The sequence below is a fragment of the Schistocerca serialis genome, chromosome 4 (assembly GCF_023864345.2).
Source record: "Schistocerca serialis cubense isolate TAMUIC-IGC-003099 chromosome 4, iqSchSeri2.2, whole genome shotgun sequence".
Taxonomy (NCBI): Eukaryota; Metazoa; Arthropoda; class Insecta; order Orthoptera; family Acrididae; genus Schistocerca; species Schistocerca serialis.
Genome location: NC_064641.1, coordinates 409,264,573 through 409,285,323, shown reverse-complemented (window position 1 = coordinate 409,285,323; position 20,751 = coordinate 409,264,573). Strand labels below are relative to the sequence as shown.

General features: G+C 41.0%; 1 protein-coding gene across 1 annotated transcript in view; it reads right to left on the bottom strand.

Moving 5' to 3' along the window:
• Positions 1–7,967: 7,967 nt before the first annotated feature.
• LOC126474494 (UDP-glucosyltransferase 2-like) overlaps positions 7,968–20,751 on the bottom strand; it is a 105,469-nt gene continuing 92,685 nt past the window's right edge. The window contains exon 6 of the mRNA XM_050101964.1: positions 7,968–8,244. Within this exon, the coding sequence (XP_049957921.1) occupies positions 7,968–8,244 (277 nt within the window). The remainder of the gene's footprint in view (positions 8,245–20,751) is intronic.

The following is a 20,751-nucleotide window of genomic DNA, read 5'->3' as shown; positions in this document are numbered from 1 at the left end:
CTTTCGCAGGGCATTCTAGAATGAAGAGTTGCATCAAATCAGTATTCCGGTTAATGGACAACAACAACAATAACAAGATGAAAAAAAACATTTCTCTACTCAGTAAACGCAGCTTCATTAAGTTACTGATTTATCAGATAAATGTAAGACAACGTGAGGAACAGTAAACACTCATTGGCCAATCTCAAGCGCTCATCTGAGATCCAGAGAGAAAAATTTTAGAATCCGTTGTCTCTACCACCTCGTTGCCGGGCTCTGTTCTCGATGCAGTCTGAGAATGTGTTTAGTTGTACAGCTATTTTTTTGAATTTTGCTATCTATTTGTCAAGCGTAGTAAATTTCTCTCAGGAGTATAGCATCTTAAGAGGTTTCATAGAGTAACGTTCACGAGGAATTATATAAGGGGGTGCCATCTTGTTTTGAATTCTCTAGCAGCGTGATACTGTATTGTGCCGCGGGGTTTTCAGTGTTTGCTAGGACTAGATATATACCTAAAAAAATAAGTCCATAACTTTATTCTGTCGTGATAAAGAAAACTTTCGTGTTGTAAGTAATGTTTTGTGTGCTTGTTTATGTTGTTGGTATGTTCCAAAAGAGCTGTAATTCAATTCTAAAATGCAAAAATAATGTATTAAACCAGATGATACATAAATTTTAATCATATTAGGCATAATCTTATTCTGGATATATCTCAGTGGCAACCTTAGATTGCTTGGACTTTGAATAACATTTCTCGTCTCCAATTCAGTTGCAACTAACAGTATGTCCTGTGGCAACCACCAGCAAACATATCTACCATACTGATGTGAAGACAGACTGATTTACTGGATAGGTCTCTCGGAAAGCCTATCTAAACCTCATCAAAAATAATTATGATAAACCCGAACGTCTGTTCCACATATGATCAAGTGGCTCTAAGACTCAGCAGACATTGTGTAGCAAAACTTCAGGAAGATTAGATATTATTTCCAATTTCTTTTCATCACAACTTACACAAAATCAAACTGCACTTGATACACGTCTGTCAACACATTGCCATAAAACCAGTGGCATTGACAATAACATGGAGATATTGCATCGGGCTAACAAGGTACGGTATCTCGACGTGCTTGAAGAGCTGGAACTTTACCAAACGAACAGAACGTTACAAATATATTAATGAAAGACATGAATTTTCCCGCAGTGTTTATTTTACTATTTACGAGGACTCTGTCCAGTACATGCACAGGGCCTGATGTGCTCTCTCGTTCCGCTAACGGTAACGTGTTTATCATATCAGTTGGCCTTAGACAAACTGTGGTCGTCGCAGAAATGCAGGCTGCGACATGTGAAAAACAAACTGAAGCCTCGCTCGTCAATCAACCTGACACGTATGTGGTGCACCACGATGGCCACTGTGTGTTTCCCCACACTATTGCAACTCTTTTGTAGTATACAGTAATTCTGTTTCTTAAAAGTTACTGCAGGTTTTGTACCCAGATTTTCTTTTCTATTTTTATGTCACATTAAACTACACTTTTATGTCATATTAAATTACGAATCCTGAACAGTTTTATTTTTTAAATGATCGCAAGTTCTTCAAGTTCGGTTTTAACGGATGGAAGACTAAAATAACGCAAATTAGATACTTTCGTTTATTTTGCATTTTTTGTATTACGTAATGTATAAACACACCCATAAATGTACAATGTTTTCGTGCAAATTACTGTGACGTTGTTCCCTGTTTTTACTTTTGTCTTGTAAAATGTCATACTTACTGAATAGTATTAGGTTAACGTATTTTTATTTCAATAACTTCTTTTTTTGTGATGGAAGAATATTCTTTACGCTGTATCAATTTACTGGACACTCAACTGCGCTTGTGTCGTAATTGTCTATGTAACTTTCCCATTGGATCGTCTGTACTTTTTACGTAGTTTTGTATTACATGCTCACCACTACTTTCAAATTACTCTTGTAGAACTATACACGAACGAGTTCATAAAGTATTAATGCTATTTATAGTACCATTGCCAGTATCATTTTTAGTGTTACATTCATGTAATTTATGTATTGTCTTACTTTAAGTTTCCTTTTCTTAACTTAGACCCGAAAATGATCTTCTAGTCAGACCAAGACTGGTCATCATTCACAAAATGTAAAATAAAATAAAAATAGAAAAATAAAATGATGAATTAAATGGTATAACAGTTACAGGTGAATCGGATATCCAGCATCTAAGTATTCGACCTAATTCTACTATCCAGCCAAATAACATACATTAGGTCAGTATCTGGCGGATACGGTATTTTCAAGAAATCACGAAAGTTTCATAAAGTCGACTTTATTTATTTCGCATGTAAGATTATCTTTACACAAATAAAACTACAATATCTTCAAACCACACCCCCTTTTATTATTCATTTGAACAAAAAATAAATAAATTACCACCCTTGCTAAACTAGAGGCGAATTATAGTAAATGTACAACAATTTCTCTGCATTAAAACACAATTAGGGATTTTGTTTGTCTTTCAAAACAATGTCAGTATCAAAGAAAAGTCTTTAGATGTGTATTTGGTATTGTAACCTGTTGACACCGTACACGTAACAATCGTTCGAGGCTCCGAGGTTGGCACTAAGGCTTTCCCCGTTGTCAGACCGCGGAAATGACAGCGATCGCTAGCGGCAAAGCTGCCACTCCCCCTGAGCTGTGGCGCCACAGGCGCCATGGGTCACGAGGACAAAGTGATCGCCCAGCTGCAACTCGGCCAGTTCGTTCCCAGTCGAGTTCATGCGAGTTCTTACCCAGTTCTTACGGAGATCTAGCCGAGATGCTGTGTGGCTCTAGTAAAGAATAGTCTAGTATCGTCTTAGTGCAGATGTTACTTTCTCCACCGAAATCGTACCTGAGAAATGGCCTCCAGACTGATGTTTACTATGAATATTTAACGTGTTTGACTTGTATCAGCGTTTTCCAGGGACGTGTTTTTGGATTTCAACTAGGAGTCATTGCACAAAAGTGGAGTATAATAATAGTGCCTAATGCTATGCTCAGTGACTGTCTTCTGTAAATTCTTTTGATTGCAGCCACAGAACCCAAGCACCGTCCCATCGGAACATTCCACTTATAGGTCCGAGATTTTCTTGGCCACTTCAGTATACATTACTGCAAGACACTGGAAGATAAAATTCTGACAAACTGTCAAATTTGGATATTTTTTCGCTATAGCTGACCAGCAAATATATGCGTCTCGATTGCGATCGAATGAAAATGTGTTCAAATAATAGTCAATTTCGCTTACAGTAGCCTTCGTTTGTTGACCGCCGCACTGACTATTATTATTTTACATTTACTACCTCGTTATAGAAATTGTAAAACGTGTCGTGAGCTTCGCAAGTCACAGTTTCCTGAGTTTCTCCTCTTTTATTTCTCGTTGCAGGTATTGGAGATCAACTACTACTGGTGGAAGACTCTTCGCAAAATTCCAATAGCACGTTGTGTCCAATTATTTCCGCTTCTACAACACCATATTATCTTGGGTCTAGAAAGTTTACACTCAAGTAAAATGAATCTTCATTGAAGGAGTTAAAGCGACTTTCTGATTCACCTCTCCACAAGGCTGTCACGTTTGGTAACTGAGGGGATATTTGTGCTGACTCCTTCTTATTTAAATGCTTATTTACTGCCTCGAACCGTGGTATTACTTCGAAATTGTGGACCAGAACTTATTTTTCTTATTTCAAAGCGTTGTAGAAGTTGAATGCACAACTTCCTCTAACACCACGTGCAGCGAAATAGCTCGTTTTTGTTCCAGCGGACACACATCTACTATATGATCGAATTCCACCTCGTGCTAATACTTTACACCAACTGATGCTCCAGTAAATTTACCTGATTTTGAATCGTCAACAGTTTTCCTTCAAGTAAGCTGAAATTGCTGAAATGCATTACGAGATGACCATCAGTCCCGATCGATCCGGTGCTTCAGGCTGGATATTCAGACCTTATCGAGCCTTGTGAAGCGAATGGACGAAGCACCTAACAGAATCACACTCAGCCTCTCAAGCACATTTCAATGAGTTAGCGCCTCAGCCATGAATGAGTAAAATATGTTTGCTTTCGACAATATCCCAGCAATCTGCAATAGTATTAAGGTTTCTCGCTATGTTTTCTCCAGTGTGACGAGCTTAAAAAGGCTTCAAAGCAAGAACTTCGTGTTCCACATGGAATTCAGGAGACAATGAACTGTGAAACTCAGTTTTCATGCAAACAGGTCCATATATCAGAAGCTAAGAAACCGTGAGTGCACCTGGAATACATCTATTTATTTTTTGCATAAATTCTGTCGTTGATGTCAGGCACAGCTTTTCGGTAAATGTATTTACGGCTTGGCATTTTATAGTAGGTTAAAGTTAATTAAAGGAGTCTTGTAAATCTGGTCCTTCCTACCATGGAGAGTGGTTCATTGCCCGTTGCAGTCTATTTACCACTAAAAAATTATAGTGTTTACCTTTAACGTCGTTTCCATTCTACAGCCATTCCCTTCCTAGCAATGCTGACATGTACAATTGCTTTTCTATCGATGTTGAAGAGGAACTTATATCGAGGATAGTAAAGAACGCTGTAGACCGCAGCAGCTGTCTGTACCTTTATTAACTGCTTGGAAATTATTAGAATATTTCATTTTCAAATGATTTTTCTTAGTGATGTGTCTGTTAGACAAAAACGTATTTCATTGGGTGTAGGAATTTAGGCATTTTCTATTACTTTTACCGTTTGCTATAACTACGTTGCTCAAAAATATCCTTGCATCTCAAACAAGTTCAGTTAAATAGAGTATTCAGTAATAGGCATCTACTGAACAATATTAATCATCTTATCTATGGACAAACAGTATTTTAATAAATGTAATAAAATAGTTCAGAACGAAAGAATGAAATATAAAATCCCCGTCTTTTCCTTTTCCGCCAGTTGAAATTTAAGATTGGCCCAACAAACGGAAAAATACTATTTGTCTGTGTTTGCATCAAAATACGAGTATTATCAAGCAGGCGATCTTTTATATACGTATGACATTTTTCGTAATTTGTCTTGCATTTAGTAAATTATTTTCAGTGGTAACCTCATATAAACAACAGATTAAAGTGACTGCCACTCGCTACAAATCAAATAGTCAAGTCAGTCAATCAATATGTGATTCGCTCGCTTCACTCGTGAACGACGGAGACTGAATTAGCTCGAATCCACCAAATGATCCTCGCCGAGACCTTCAGATGTGTATATGGCTATGTGGTAATGTTCGGCTGAATACCGGACAGTCAGATATCCGGATATAGGACAGCTGTAGGATGGACGGACATTTGGTAACCCGTACCTGCCGAAAGACTTAACTGTTTCATTTCTAATGACCATAGCACAGCGATAACCTATGAGGTATAGTCATAAAGCTTCAGTTATCATCTCGTAGAATATTTTTACATAATTACATGGTTCAGTCACATTAATGTGACCACTGCCTATGTTCTTTCAACGTTCAACAATCATTCACAGACGGTAGGGAACAGCGCTAGCAGTGGAGGGTACAAGAAACGTGACGGGGCGACGCTGAAAACCGAAAACAGTGCAGTCGCCGTCGCAATGCGGAAACGGAGTGACTTATGTGCTGTCGAAAAGGCAATGGTTGGAAGCATTTTTGAATCAGCTACGTCTGTAAACAGTTCGCGTGCAGCCGTGGTTTAGGTATACCGTCAATGGCAAAATGGTGCTTTCCACATCCGGTGAAGAGGCAACTGTGTTGCACCACGGGCCACAGATGACAGGGATTATCGACGACTGCGAAGATACGTACGACCGAATAAACGTGCAGCTGTTGACCAACTGTCCACCCAGATGTAATTTCGTTATATGCTCCATCGGGCGGATGGCAAAAACAGTTCAACAATCCTCTAAGGATCCAGTCCGGAAGAGGGAGCGTTATAGTCTGGGGAATGTTTTCAGCTCATTCCCTGAGTGATTTCGTCATTCTAGAAGGCACAGTGGATCAACACAAGCCTGTTTCTATCGTTTAGGATCATGTCCACCCTGACATGCAGTTTGTTTCTCTCAACTGAAAGCAAGGTGTCACACAACTCGCAGTGTACGTGCGTCGTTCGAAAGGCACCAGGGTGAGTTTACCGTACTCAGACACACTGATACATGAATATTCAGTGAGCTTTATATCATGATATCTGGATTTTCAAAGTAGAAGTAACGACGTGTTGTGGCGGAAGAAATTAACAGCTTCAAATCACTGTAGTACTGTTTAGCCGTTCTAGAAAAAGCTACTGATTCCGGTTCTGTCTTACAGCTCGTTGGCTGCTATTGTACATATATCCTGCAGTTTATATTTCTTTGGATATACGGATGTCTCCAGAGTTTTCTTATTCGTATATAATAATAATAGAGAACCAGTTATTCTTCTGAGATTGAATCTGTCGACCACATGCTCGGGTGCGACTAATGATACTCCCTCACAGCCACGCTCGCACACTGCAATTGCAGTTTCTCGTTTTCCTGGCTGCGGAACTGCGTTACCAGTTAGTCGGCAACCAGTTGACAACGCAGATCACCTGCGTGCGGCGTTCCTTTTCAGTCGCTCCGTGTGAGCACAGCCTACGAGATTATACAGGAAATCTACAATGATTCAATTTCTATACAACTTCAAGCTCCCAGTCTACGAGTTTTGCGACGTCATTCCTACTATTTCACACTGAGGATTCATTTCATCACGTGAAAGACAAAATAAGTTCTGCGATATTTCGACAACGTACCACTTAAAGTAGAACCAATAGGAAGCAAGAATGATCCCCACGTCACAAGAAGAAAGCAAGACGCCATACTGTATTTATCGTGTTCGGTAGAAGCTGATTTTCGGGTGATTTTTTGTTACATGCCACATTCTATGAATATAGTCTATTTCTAGGCGCCATCACATTGAATGTCTGGAGAGCGAATCGTTATTGGTACGATTTGTTGTAATAAAACGACCAGAAATGTCATTTCGGTGGTTAACGAATTTACGTATTTAGTTATTTTTGCATTATAGCTCGCGTGTCATGATAGTAAGATAAGAGGGAACGATTCATGAAAACGTGTCATTCTTGTTATGATTTATTGTATTTAGATGTCAATTAATGACATTTCGGCGATTGAAACCTTTACAAGAGTGTAACATAAAGCACGACAGTGCCGACTGTAAACTTTCAGTACAACGTAGTTGATTGACGCACCACTTTATAGAACTGAAGGTGCACTGGTAGAGGGATCGCGTCCTGCTGTATGCAATTTTCTTCTTTACCTTTGTGTTTTCTAAAAGGTTGTAGGACTTCAGAAATAATTTCTGTAATATTTGATCGGTAAAGATAAGTGCGCTCTCTGTCAGGAGTGGATTCGTTCAGTTTAGTGAACTTTTATCAGCTGCTGTCCCTATTAAGTGGACACGTATCTTTCATTTTTGTCTTTTACCCGTTCACCGATAATAGTTTATCACCGATAATGAAATATTTATTAACATGCAACACAGAGAGAACAACATGACTAGTGTATTGTCAAGAAAGTAAATGTGTATTTTAATAGAGCTAACGTAGGAATTCTATGCGTGTCCATTTTCGTGAACCGACTGTATAGCTTGAAAGCCAGATAAAGCCGAAAACTGTCGCTGGAGAGAGCTGAGAACGCGATATCAAGCTAACCAGCTCGTGCAGTGCGCTGACGGTGCTGTCTCGTGACGTTGGACATACCATCTGCGTGCGTTTCAGCTCTAGCGGCCTCGTCCCTTATGCCGACGGCTTAACACTACCTCTCATTAGCGAAATTACTTAAACGTACACTGTTAGTGTCTTTGGAACATACACTAATGACTGCCTGAACGTCTTTAGCAACATAGAGTAGTCAGCGACAATTTAAAAAAAAAAAAAAAAAAAAAAAAAAAAAAAAAAAAAAACAGCTCAGCTTTGCTTTTGCTTGTTGTTCCGTCGCAGGGCACTCCGAAGGCACCGCACTAGTTTGTAAACAACAAAGATGACCACAAGAGCGGCTGCCAGCAAGACTGCGATGGCGTCGAGCAGCAGCAGCTGCCACCAGCGCAGGTGCGTGGCCGCGCTGCGTAGGTGGGGAGCCCCGTCGTGGCGCAGCACGTACTCCACCCACCACACGGCCCTCTGCAGCGACGTCTCTTGGTGTTCCCGGTAAACCGCCGAGAACTGTTCCATCTTCTCCCGGTAGCTGTGGACAAGAGTTTCACCTTATGCATACCTATTGGAAACATCATTCATACTGCCGTGCGACGACATAAAATGATGTGAACAGTGACGAAAGGCTGGAAAGTGCGTTTTTGGTAATAACAGTGCATCAAAAACGAATGTACTCCAGTTTATCAAAAGACAGACCTGAAAAGTAGGGTACCATCTGCCTCATTCTACCTTCAACACTTTTAATTATCTTGCTACTAATTTTGACCTACGAACATATGTATGTTCTTTTTAACATGTACTCGCACACGTTCCCTAACTGTCACTCGCTCACAATCACTAGTAAATCATTTTCAAGTCGCTCGTACCCATCCACTCCAATCTGTCCATTATCACTGACTCATTAAGCGCAACTCACCGTCAATGTCTCCTTATGTCTTCCTGTTACTGTCTCACAGCCAGTGTCCATCATACTCTCCAACTAATGTTGTCTTCTCTCACTGTCACAGTCACTACCTCCCTCTTGCTCTCTCTTATTGCACTATTTCATAAATTAACTCCCTCTGCTGCTACCTCTTATTACCGTCACTGTCTCTCTCTTCCTCATTGTCATCGTCATAGGCTCTGCCTCTCACTATCTCCCATAATCACTGGCTCTCACTCACTTCCACTTTCTCCGTCTCTTATTCCTCTCTCGCTGCCATTGTCTTCCTCACTCTTTTTCTAGTCCTGTTCTGTCACTGTCAACTATGTTCCTCTGGCACTGTGTTCTCTCTTTCTCCACCACTGCCATTGTCTGCTTAGCTCTTTATGTACCACAGCCACTGTCTACTATCGTCCAATTTTATCACTTTTCCATCTCTTCGCCACTGTCACTGTCTCCTTCTCTCTCAGCATAAAAAAGCGCTAATATGTTCACATGCAAAAATTTGTGGGAAAATTTTTGAGGGTGCTGAGTAAAGTAGGATGTGGCCCCGGTACCTCACCTTTCAGAGTCATTTATTAAACAGGAACATATTGTCATTATTTTCTCCGATAGGAGCATTTTTCCGTTGGTTCCATTCTTTTCTTTGCAACATCAGGACATTTCACTCACATCAAAAGAACTTTATTGGAGCGTAAAATTTTGATAATTTACTAAGGTCAAATTGAAGTAACTTAAAACTATATAACTTTACATCTTAGACTGGATTTTATGTGCACGAAAATACCGCATGCGATTCAGTACTAAAACAACACGGGTTTACCAAAAATCTTGTGATGATAACACATAGCTGGGCGGTGTGGCCGAGCGGTTCTAGGCGCTTCAGTGTGGAACCTTGCGATCGCTACGGTCGCAGGTTCGAATCCTGCCTCGCGCATGGATGTGTATGATGTCCTTAGGTTAGTTAGGTTTAAGTAGTTCTAAGTTCTGAGGGACTGATGACCTCAGATGTTAAGTCCCATACTGCTCAGAGCCATTTGATGATAACACAGACACTGTGCAGCGTATTTCTCGATGCTACGTCAGTTTGTAAACTACGTATTAGCGGCAAATCTGATTCTACGTGCCTGTTTTTACGTTTATAACTAGGCTTGCCTTAAAACGGCTTACTCTCATAACACGCGAGCTATAACGCAAAAATAACTAAACAGAAAAATCCTTTAACCAAAACTAAGACGTTCCTCGTCATTTTATTACAACAGATCGTTCCAATAACTTTCAAACTCTGTATTTCGACAACTGACAAACATATCAAGAAAATTTTCAGGTTTGTTTGAGATCGGGACCTTAGGAATATTCCGGGAAAATTCAGCTACTTGCTGTGCATAGCCGTCTTGCAATCCGCGCTTCTGTTTTGATATCCGAAAATCATGATTTTTGGGTTTTCACAGGGACCACCAATGAACTAAATGACGTCTCCATAAATCCCTTAAGAGCCACCATAGATCACATGTAACAAAAATGAGCAACCATTTTTCTCCATTAGCTTAAGCTGGATGAAGTGCGTAATATTCAAATTTTGGCCGTGTGCTGTAGAATATTTACAGTAACACGAGACTTCTATTAGGCACTCTAATACTCTCTAGGGGCTATCAAAAACACTTGATCCCCACCTTCTAACCACCAATAGAACCAGGGGTGTGATCCCCGGAAAAATTCCATTTCTATGCGGGGCGTTTTGGAACGTATTGGTGGCGCATGCTGTCGCACGTGTAACGAATGGTTGACGCTTTTTTCTAATGCATTAAAATACATTTTGCATGAAATAAAAGATTCAGTGGAATACAATCCGTACTGCTCGCGCACTAAAACTAAGAACTGTAAGCAACAGTACGACTTTTAATATTTTGGTGGTACAAGTATACAGCTTCTTCTTTGAACTAAGAAATTTTACTCAGCACTTACTGTATTGGTCGTTTATTTTTCCACGGAAATGTGTGCGTTTTGCTTCCTTCTCCTCAGCGTTGTCCGGACATATAGACATTTTCCATTAGAGTGCTCAGGTAGTGTTTTCAGTTGTTAAGAATCGTCCTGTATCAGTCACTACATACATTTTCTGACACAGGCGTCTTGCGAGAAACCTAATTCATTCAATTACCATAAGAGGGTCCAATTTAAAGCACAGAATTTTAGACCGTTCAAACTGAAGACAGATTATTATTATTATTATTATCACGTAAAAAGCATCATACTAATCTAAAATGCGCAACACATTTCAGACGATATGAAACTCAATAAGCAAAAACGAGACTTAGGTATTAAGGAGGTTTAGCCCAAAAAGGAGTACCGCCCACTGCATTAGGAGATGATACCAGGGGCACGATTACTGGTGAATGTGTTGATCCCAAGTTCAATAGATCTGCAAGTGATTAACATATGACTTGTGTCTTAACATGTTCGCGTTATTTATACAAATTACACTGCTACCGCAGACATCTAATGAATCAGTAAAGATCTTTTGTCCCATTTTTAACCGCGTGGGAATTAGTAAGATTCATAGGCCAAAGATCATGTTACCAATTGACGCTACGGAACGTTTGATGTAAGCCCTACTCTACTGTGACGTCACTGTAGACTTATCTTTGGGCCTTCTGTCGAGGCCGACTCAGCCTACACGATACATTTATTCGTAATGTCGTAATGTGTCAATGACGAAATATGTCTATAGCTGTGCCAGATGTCACGTTGTGAGCTGGACTGGTGTTGATACAGATGGTGAAGATATTGACGTTTTGCTGATAAGCAGACAATCATTAGAAATAAAGAATTCGTTCTTATATTTTGTACATGTAATGTAGATACCTATACAGATATAACATGCCAAATAAATAATACTGACATGATGTTGGATGTATTGTCGGATGTTGCACATAATGCTCCTTACTGGTGCTTGGGTAGGACATTTTGTTACGTAATTTGTAATGTTGTGATATTCTTCTATGCTGGAAAGTGTATGTTAGCTCGAGAATCATCTGAAAATCGTCCGATTCTGCATTGTGTCCATAGGGAAATATAATAATAGTAACATCGCGAAATTGTTAGCAATTCGATATCTGGTTAATGTCTCTTGGGCCGAGACGCTAAGTTAAGTTAATTTCCTTATATTCTTATATGAATTTGAAAGGCAACTGTTTCAGACAAATTTCATGAAACTATTACTTGTAATGATTAACTTGGTTCCATTTAGTTTAGCAGATTGTTTTTCTGACTGGAATTCTGGTTAGTCATTTCGTTTCAGAATATTCATTGCAGAAATTAAATTCATCTTTCAAAGGAGTCATGTGACTACGAGAGAGGACAAGTTACTCACTCACCTATTTTTGCATACGGAAATTATGAAAGATTTCACTACAACTTGAGCAAGACTCTAGAAAGATAACAGCCTGGGCAGATGTTGATAGAGCCTGGTAGGGCGCTAAAAGCATGAGGTATTTTTATGGTTCTTAACTTGTAGAAACGGCGTGTTGGGAGTTGAAAGCAATTGGCGGCGAGCCCATCCCTTAGCAATTCTTCATGTGTAATAGAAATTCACAAGCTTTTGTGTTCGCCAAATGTGCAAATAGGCCAGTGACCATTTCCCCCAGCTAATAACTAGGCTTTAGAGGCGCTAAATCCCCCCTCCCACATGACAGCACAAACTCATATCGAACCAGGGCAGTAGTCAACAAACCTCCATCTCTCAAAATAAAAGGAAGAAAAATCCGGCATCTGAGAAACGTTTAGAGATAGAATCATTATTAAACCTCATAGCTAGGACTAACAATCTCCAAGGCACAGGTTGTAAGATGGCAAGAACTATGCCCCTTACATGAAGTCATTAGAGATCACCTAACTCATGTTGAGCGAACAGTAGGGCTGAACAAAAATGACTGACAAGGGACAATGCATCTTGTAGAGGGTATAGTATGGACGTATTGGAATAATTGATGTCGTGTGACGTAAAGTAATTCACACAACATGATAACTTTGTGAAAACACGTCGATTAACTGGAGGCTAGTTTATCCCAGGGAAGTATTCAGAGCTGAACGTGGCCGGCTGGGGAGCGGCGATGGGAAGCGACAATAGGCAGCTTAGGGCGGCTCAAGCTCTGAGAAAGCGGTAACGGAGTGCGGCCTCCAGCTGCCTTAAGATGAGTGACAGTGAGTGGGTGGTCAACCCCATGCTGGTGTACTGGGAAGCAGATGGAAAACTTGTAAGCCTGTTGATAAATGTCTGTCGTCCCGTTTTAAGTGAAACATGCGAGAAACCCACGCAAAGCTATGGTGGAGCGGTCAACACAAACCAAAATATGCGTGTTTGTGACTATAGCAACTCCATGCTGAATTCACAGTCTGCAGAGTCTGAAGTAAATCAGGTGAAGAGCGACAGAATGAAATACGCCGGCCTCCAATGGGAACATAGGACCAAGGAATTTGAAGTACTCTCCTGGGAGTCAGAATTCCGGAAAAATTGGTGTTTTGAGAAGACGCTAACCTTGATGGGTGGCCTGGGAGGAGCTAAATAGCAGAAATTGAGAGGAAGGGAAATTTTGTGGGAATTTGTTCACTTCCCAGAGCAGGCATTGGTCGGCGCTGGGAAGCGATGCATAATTAACGCGACTTGCGCTGCAATTGGCGTAAATGATTTTGCTGGAGGGGAAACCAAGGCGAAGAGTGGACTGGAAGAAGTCTCCATAGGAGTCTTTCGCTCCCAGCTTGCCTAGAGTGCGGATGTGGCGTTCTTGCCTCAGAAAGAGTGAGAATCTCTGCAGTTTAGGACTTAGCAAACGGAACGATTGAGCTTGGGGATAGAAAGTTTTGGTTCAGCTATGCACTGAGCAAGATAGCTAGGAGTGAACAGACGAGCGCAGCCTTGCAGTACCATGACGACGCCCTGCCACGCTGAATTCGGTGATATTGCATCCGCTGCGGCTTGAATTAGGCCACATTAATTTGTTGGATCACGTGAGCAAAGTTTGCACGAGGATTTCATGGGCCGTGTATTGGGGAATTCTTCTCGCACTTCGCATTACGCCTGGGTCAGTCCATAGAAATTAATTTTGATTTATCGTGCTTTACTCCACGTAAACGCAATTTATTACCACTGCCTGATAGGAGAGTCATGTAATGAGATGATGGATGGTTGGGAGTTAAAATAAATTTGTGCTGATTGACTGCATCTGTTTTCAATCAAGTAGTTGAAATCCCAAGTCATTTACTTAATTAATTTTATGTTCAACACTTGCATCTGTTGTTCAATAGCTGAATATAAGATCAATGTGCACCCCTTTTAATTAAAAGTGATCAATTGTGAATCAATTAATGTCAACACTGCCACCGCAGTTAAATCAGAAGTCACAGGGCCTTATTACTTTCTTTGTGTTATCCGATATTGCGGCAGTTTTGCACACTCTGTTGTTCTGTTAGTCAATTAGCTGGAGTGAACACACGCCAAAACCAGATAAGTGACGGGTGGGGTGTTACAAGATGATTTAGATAAAGGTCTTTAAGACTGTATCTGTTCGCTTGTTGCTGTGGGAAGCAACACGACTTCAGAGAAAATCGTCTCTTCCCCCACTGCGAAAACTTAAAAAAGCCAGAAATTGGCGGTTTCCTTTTTCTTCAGAGATGGAGGTTTCTTGACTCCTGCCCTGGTTCGACATGAGTTTGTGCTGTCATGTGGGAGGGGTGATTTAGTATCTCTAAAGACTTGTTATTAGCTCAAGAGATGGTAAAGGTGGCGTCGTTCGTGCACTTTACTGGTAAACGGAAGTTTTCTCCGGGTTTGGTGCGAAGCCCTCGGGTACGGGACTTAGGTCTGGAAGCATTTCTAGTCGAGGCTCTGGCATGTGTGGTTGGTACTTGGGACATATCCTAAGACTGACTTCACTTGCGAGTAGTTTAGACGAGGATCCTGTGGTGAAATTGTTACTGTACCAACAGTGTGACTTCAAACGCCTTGTACTGCTCGTTTGCTGAGGGCACACTTACTCATTTTTGATTTATCAGTCTTGACGTTTGGTATCCTTGTGCATTCTGTCGTATAGGTCAGTCATATTGGTTCTTGGTATGACCAGCGAACGGATGTGTCACACATTGAAATCTACCTTGATTTCAGAGCTGTGGTAGAGAGTAAATTGCGATCCGTCTGCCTGGTCGCTAGACGATCGATTCACAGGTGCCGTCTCCACGTCTCACCTCTGCCGCACGAACCTCGCCATCTGCAATGTACATCGCCGCACGAAGCAAACAGGGTAGCGTACTAGCGCAACGCACTGTCAGGGCGTACAGATCTCAATCGCCACTTGCTCTCAGCTGCACCTATATAGAGAAACTTTAATAGATTTGATTAATCATAGTCTGCCCAGCGCCAGTTCAATTCAGATTGCGTTATCCACATTTTTAGGGCCAGAGTTAAGCTGTCTGTGCCAACCCAGGGTCCTTGTCCAGTGTAGTCTTAAACCATCTGTTAGTTGTTTACAGTTTTCAATCAACAACTTGTTTATCATAATTTATACCTGTTTTTTAGAAAAAAATAAATGTTGTTTGAACACTAACATAATCAGTCATTCAAACGGTCCCCACCTGGTTATCTTTCAACTATATTTCACGTATTTCAGTTTTACCGATCTCAACGTAGTTTTTCGAGGAACACTTTATTTCGTTATCCACCCACGTTAGGTTTTATTTCATTGTGATCTATAGAATATCTAAGGAAGAAAGAACGCTCGATAGCCACGATCGACAGCAACAGCTTGTAATTCGTAGGAATTATTAGGATTTTATTTGGTATGGTGAAATTAACTTCTAGTGATTTCTTTTCCACCTGCAGAGAGTGTTTGAGTTTTAGTGCTTTCAGAACAGCGTCCACGTCGCCTTCTCAGTATGAAGCGACCATTTGCGAAAAAATTATGTCAAGGGCGTAGTTAAAAAGAACCCACTTCTTCAAGGCCAGGTTCTCATCAAAATCTGTGGAAAATCCTACATTTTCTTGCGTATTTTGAAAGGTGTACGTGTCTAGAATTTCGAGACCAAAGGGTTTTTTAATCCGAGCGTTACAAAGTTTTATACTGCTCATTGTTCGAAGGAGTGTCGCGGCCGCCGTGGGATGCTCTCACAAGGGGAAGGCCTCAGACACGGCCAACCGATTATGCTCAAATTTGGCAGGTCGCTTGTGTACAACCTAAAACGAAGGAGTGTAAGATATTTTGGGTCAATACCCCCGCGTTTTTAAGAAAATCACCCCTAAAGGTTATGACGAGCAATCGACTCAAAATTGGCGGGATCGATAGATAATTGTACATAGAGCATTTTTCATCATCAGGTATGGGGTCCGAAAACGCATACTTTTCCAGAAATCGAGGTAAGAAACTTTTACAACTGCCGTTTCTGTATCCGAATGGTAAACGCTTTTCACCGACAGCGCCGATAGTCGCCGGCAGGGTAGCTCAGCGTGTTCGGTCAGAGGGTTAGCTGCCCTCTCTAATAAAAAACTGAGTTAACGGCTCAACACCGAACTTGAACGGGTGTCGTGGGACATCCACACCGAGCAAATGAATCGAACGTAACAAGAACAATAAAAAAAAAAATAGCGCAACGGCCAAGGTAACTGTCTGGGATTCGGGGAACGTGGGTTTGAATCTCGAATAAACCTAGCGGATGTTCTTCTTTTCGTTTGTACTTTCCCATATCTCAATTGATAGGTATAGGAGGGTTAATAAGGTAAGTAAATCAATAAGGAATGATAATATTAAGGTAGGCAAATAAATTTCTCAAACGCTGAGAAACAGAACTGCCTGCTTCCGGTAGTGCGTTGATAATGCATCTTTCTCGCAACACTTTTACAAATCAAAACACAGCGTCGGTAACTTCCCACTTTCCATCGTCTGTGACAGGCTCCCAGCTATATATTACAGCGCTAGTCGAATAGTCGAAGGGTGTACACCCTCCATTATTCAGATTATGCACCTGAAAGATATGACACAGCAAACAATAACTAATTACTACGGCATAAACAGACGAGCTAATTACTACAAACTGTCTACAGTACTCGTCATATGTTACCTACGGAAGAACACTGTATTCATTCAGAAAACGAATTTCATTCGGCGCATTAACGATGGAAAAATCGTGGTACATGTATCCGCCAGGTTCGCGGCAACCTAATGACGTAAAACAATTATTTCTGATTGACTTCTATTAGGCTCTTGCTAGACACCTTCACTCTTACAGGTGCACAACTATGATATGACGAAGAGGCAACCGGGACACCATAACTCTCCCCGCGTGCATTCTGTCCCGTGCCTCGCTGTAAACAAGCGTCGAGCGGTTGGCTATCTGTGATCCCTCGTGAGGAATTACCAGCACTCTTACTCGGAGTTGTTTTCATGTGACAAGGCTTAATACTTTACTAGCTCACGGCGTTTGGTAAATTAGTTTCCCTGCCTTATTATTATCATTCCTTATAGATTTACTTACCTTATTAAGCCTCCTATCCCTATCAACTGAGATATGGCAAAATACAAACGAAAAGAAGAACATCCGCTAGGTTTAATCGAGATTCAAACCCGCGTTCTCCGAATCCCAGACAGTTACCTTGGCCGTTGCGCTATTTTCTTTTTTTTTATTTTTCTTGTTTCTTTCGATTCATTTGTTCGGTGCGGATGTCCCATGACACCCGTTCAAGTTCGATATTGAGCCGTTAACTCAGTTTTTTTATTAGAGAGGGCAGCTAACCCTCTGACCGAACACGCTGAGCTACCTTGCCGGCGACCATCGGTGCTGTCAGCGAAAAGCGTTTACCATTTGGATACAGAAACGGCAGTTGTAAAAGTTTCTTACCTCTATTTCTGGAAAAGTATGCGTTTTCGGACCCCATACCTGATGATGAAAAATGCTCTAATTACAATCATCTATCGATCCCGCCAGTTTTGAGTCGATTGCTCGTCATAACTTTTAGGGGTGATTTTCTCAAAAACGCGGGGGTATTGACCCAAAATATCTCAGATTCCTTCGTTTTAGGTTGAACACAAGCGACCTGCCAAATTTGAGCCGAATCGGTTGGCCGTGTCTGAGACCTTCCCATTGTCAGCCGGAGACCTCCGGCTCAAGGACAAAACTTGTGCCGTGACGCGCGTTCAGAAAAAGATGTACACTGGAGGATGCATGCAAAGATATTCCATCTCAGCCTGATCTGTTATTCTTGCCAAGAAGAACGAGGGAATTGCTCTATAAGAACGATTCGAATCAGAGTAAGGGTTGATATACGATCCTGGAATTGCAGAGTAAAACCACTTTTTTGGTCAAATGTTTCATTAAAATTGTTCAAAACATAATTTTTTTTCCTCCGTTGGATGAGCCATTTTGAATTTGGGAAATCTAACTTCAGATTTGTGCTTATTGACATCAAAAATATTAAATAACATTTAGTTTTTAAGTAAATTGAACCAAAAATACATATAAAAATCGTCCCTAAATTTTAAACAGCTTTTTCTCGAGAAACTATTTCTTCAAAACTGCGTGTAGCATAAAATAAAAACGGTTCAGGCTATTATACCTTTGACCCCCGAAAAGTAAACGCTTTTCTTTAGGGAGCTTATATCTATAAAATTTGTTAATATTACCTACGTGGAATCCACCACTAATAAATCTCCACACCAAGTGGCGGCGCACTCCATTAAGATGGATTCAGACTTGGCGGAACGTCACCGTCACGTTTTTGAGGTCAGAGGTATTTCTGAGCATTCACACTACACGGCACGTCAACGTCGAAAGGACGTCGTGACGCTAGAGCTGGTTCATAAAATACTCACCATGGTAGATCGTCATATAATGTCGGAATTTAATTTAAAGCAGTTTACAGTGACTTCTGTTGAACTTTATGATGAGGATCGCAGAGCAAAAATAGTCTTGGATAGAAAAATGTTAAAAAATCGAGACTATGAAGGAGAGTTCCACTCTCTTTATAAGGAGCTGGAAGAGGAGGTGTCATCGTTCTATGAATATTTTACAGTGTCTGAACAAAAGTTTTTTTACCTGTTACTGATGACAGAAATAAAAATTACGAAGAGAAATTCAACAATTAGGAGTCCAATATCGCCTCGACAGAAGCAGATGGTTTGCCTGGGGTATTTATAGATGAGCCGTTTGAGCGTACTCGAACTATGGTTACACTTATTTCTTCTTCCTGCTGACCGTCGTTATTTTATTACAAATCTTACTTTAAACTTTTGCGTACCACACCAGATTTACTCCCGCTTTTTCTGTTCGCTATTCCACTGGAAAAATCGCGAGTAAAGCACATTGAACAAGATATGTATTGTTTAGTTTGCAGTGTATTGCTTCAATGTATAAAATAAAATACTCTAACTTAGTATTGTCTTCCAGTACATATTAAGACCTTAGCAGTCAGTGGGGAATAATTTCGTATTAGTTCACATTGTGTACTTAACGTAACAGTTTCTCTCCAAGTAGGCTACATTATGACCCACCGAAACCTTGACGTGACGTGATTTGTCGATGACGTTCCGTTGACGGCGTGTGTGAATGCCACCATTTGAACTACAGACGAGAATCCCTTTACGTGACGGACGTGACCGCGACGTTTCAAGTGTGAATCCACATTCACGCGCGGCCGAGAAACGCACCGTAGGCCGCACTTCTTGGTACAGCGTCGCCAGCCGCCGGTTTCATTAACTATGGAGCCTTAATTAACACCGCTACTAACACTACAATTCGGAATTGCTACTCTGCTATGGACCTGCTATTCGATGTCGATGTGGCTGCTCTCTGGACTTAAAACCCGAATGCTATGTTGGAACTTGGACTTCAACAGTCACTAGGCTTAGTATATCAACGGACTTGTGATTTTGTGGCGGAATTCTGCATTTCACTTCCACTTCCTGTGTTCTCTACAGCTTTGCCCTTGGTAACAGAATTATTTGCATCAGTTTTGTGTTAATAAACTGTAGAATGCTGATATATTTATTGTGTTATTCCTGGTTGTAGCAAACTATTTCTTGTAAAGCCGTAAAGAATGAAAACACCCCATAAATCAAATTCAAAGTTCGAGTTTGCACCATATTGCTAAATTAAGGAAATTTCATTGTGGTTGGGTATAATCTCCCGTAAGTTTAATGCAGTATCGACTGATGTTTTCCATTTTTGAATTCAGATAACTCCTGAGGGGCTACATTGCACTCTGCCTGCGTACTTCAAACTCGCACGTCCTTGATCAGCCGCCTAGTTACATCCGTTGCTAAGCACACATGCCAAATTCCATTTAATATCTATGATCTTTCGATAAGATACTGCTTCGGTAGCCGCTGAAGGCGTCACGCACCGCTTTTTTGACAGCGAAGTACGTTTCATTCGGCGTAATGTAGTTACTGTTGCCTTAGAAGTTTCTTTACATATTTTCTATTCCATGGAGGATTCCTCCCGTGGTGTAGTGACATAAGGTGACGATGGAAAAGCTGAAAGTTTCTTTTAGCTGCACTCAATAGCCTTGTGGCTAAAGAACGGCTTTCCACGCTGAGTGCGTGCCATCTGCCTTCCATATCCTCGTTATGCCGGCAGGCCCTGTTCCCGTGCGTAAAAATCGCACACCAGCCGTTGAATTAATAAATGACTTTCCCACACATCAATTGACATGAAACATTATGTAACCTTTCAGAGTAAGTGCATCTAACTACTGTTCGAATTTCGCTCGGGCGTTTGCCTTAAGTAGTTTGGGGAAACCGCAGAAAACCAAACACTGAATAGCTAGACGGGGATCTGAACTTCCACCCTCCCGAAAACCAGCCCAATGTGCTGATTACTGCGCCTCTTCTTTAAGCAACAGTGGTTGAAACAATATATATTCGGTTGGACCGAGACTGAAATTACCGTCCAGCCATCCTCATCTTGGTTGTTATGGTTTCCCTAAATTCTGTCAGGTGGAAGCCGGAATGTTCTTCAAGAACGATAAAATGCAAATTTTTAGTTATCTTCATCCTATCTGTCCTGATGTTCCGTCTATAACGACCTCGATGTCGAGACTGATAAAACAGAATTTGTTACCGCCGTTCATTAAGTACT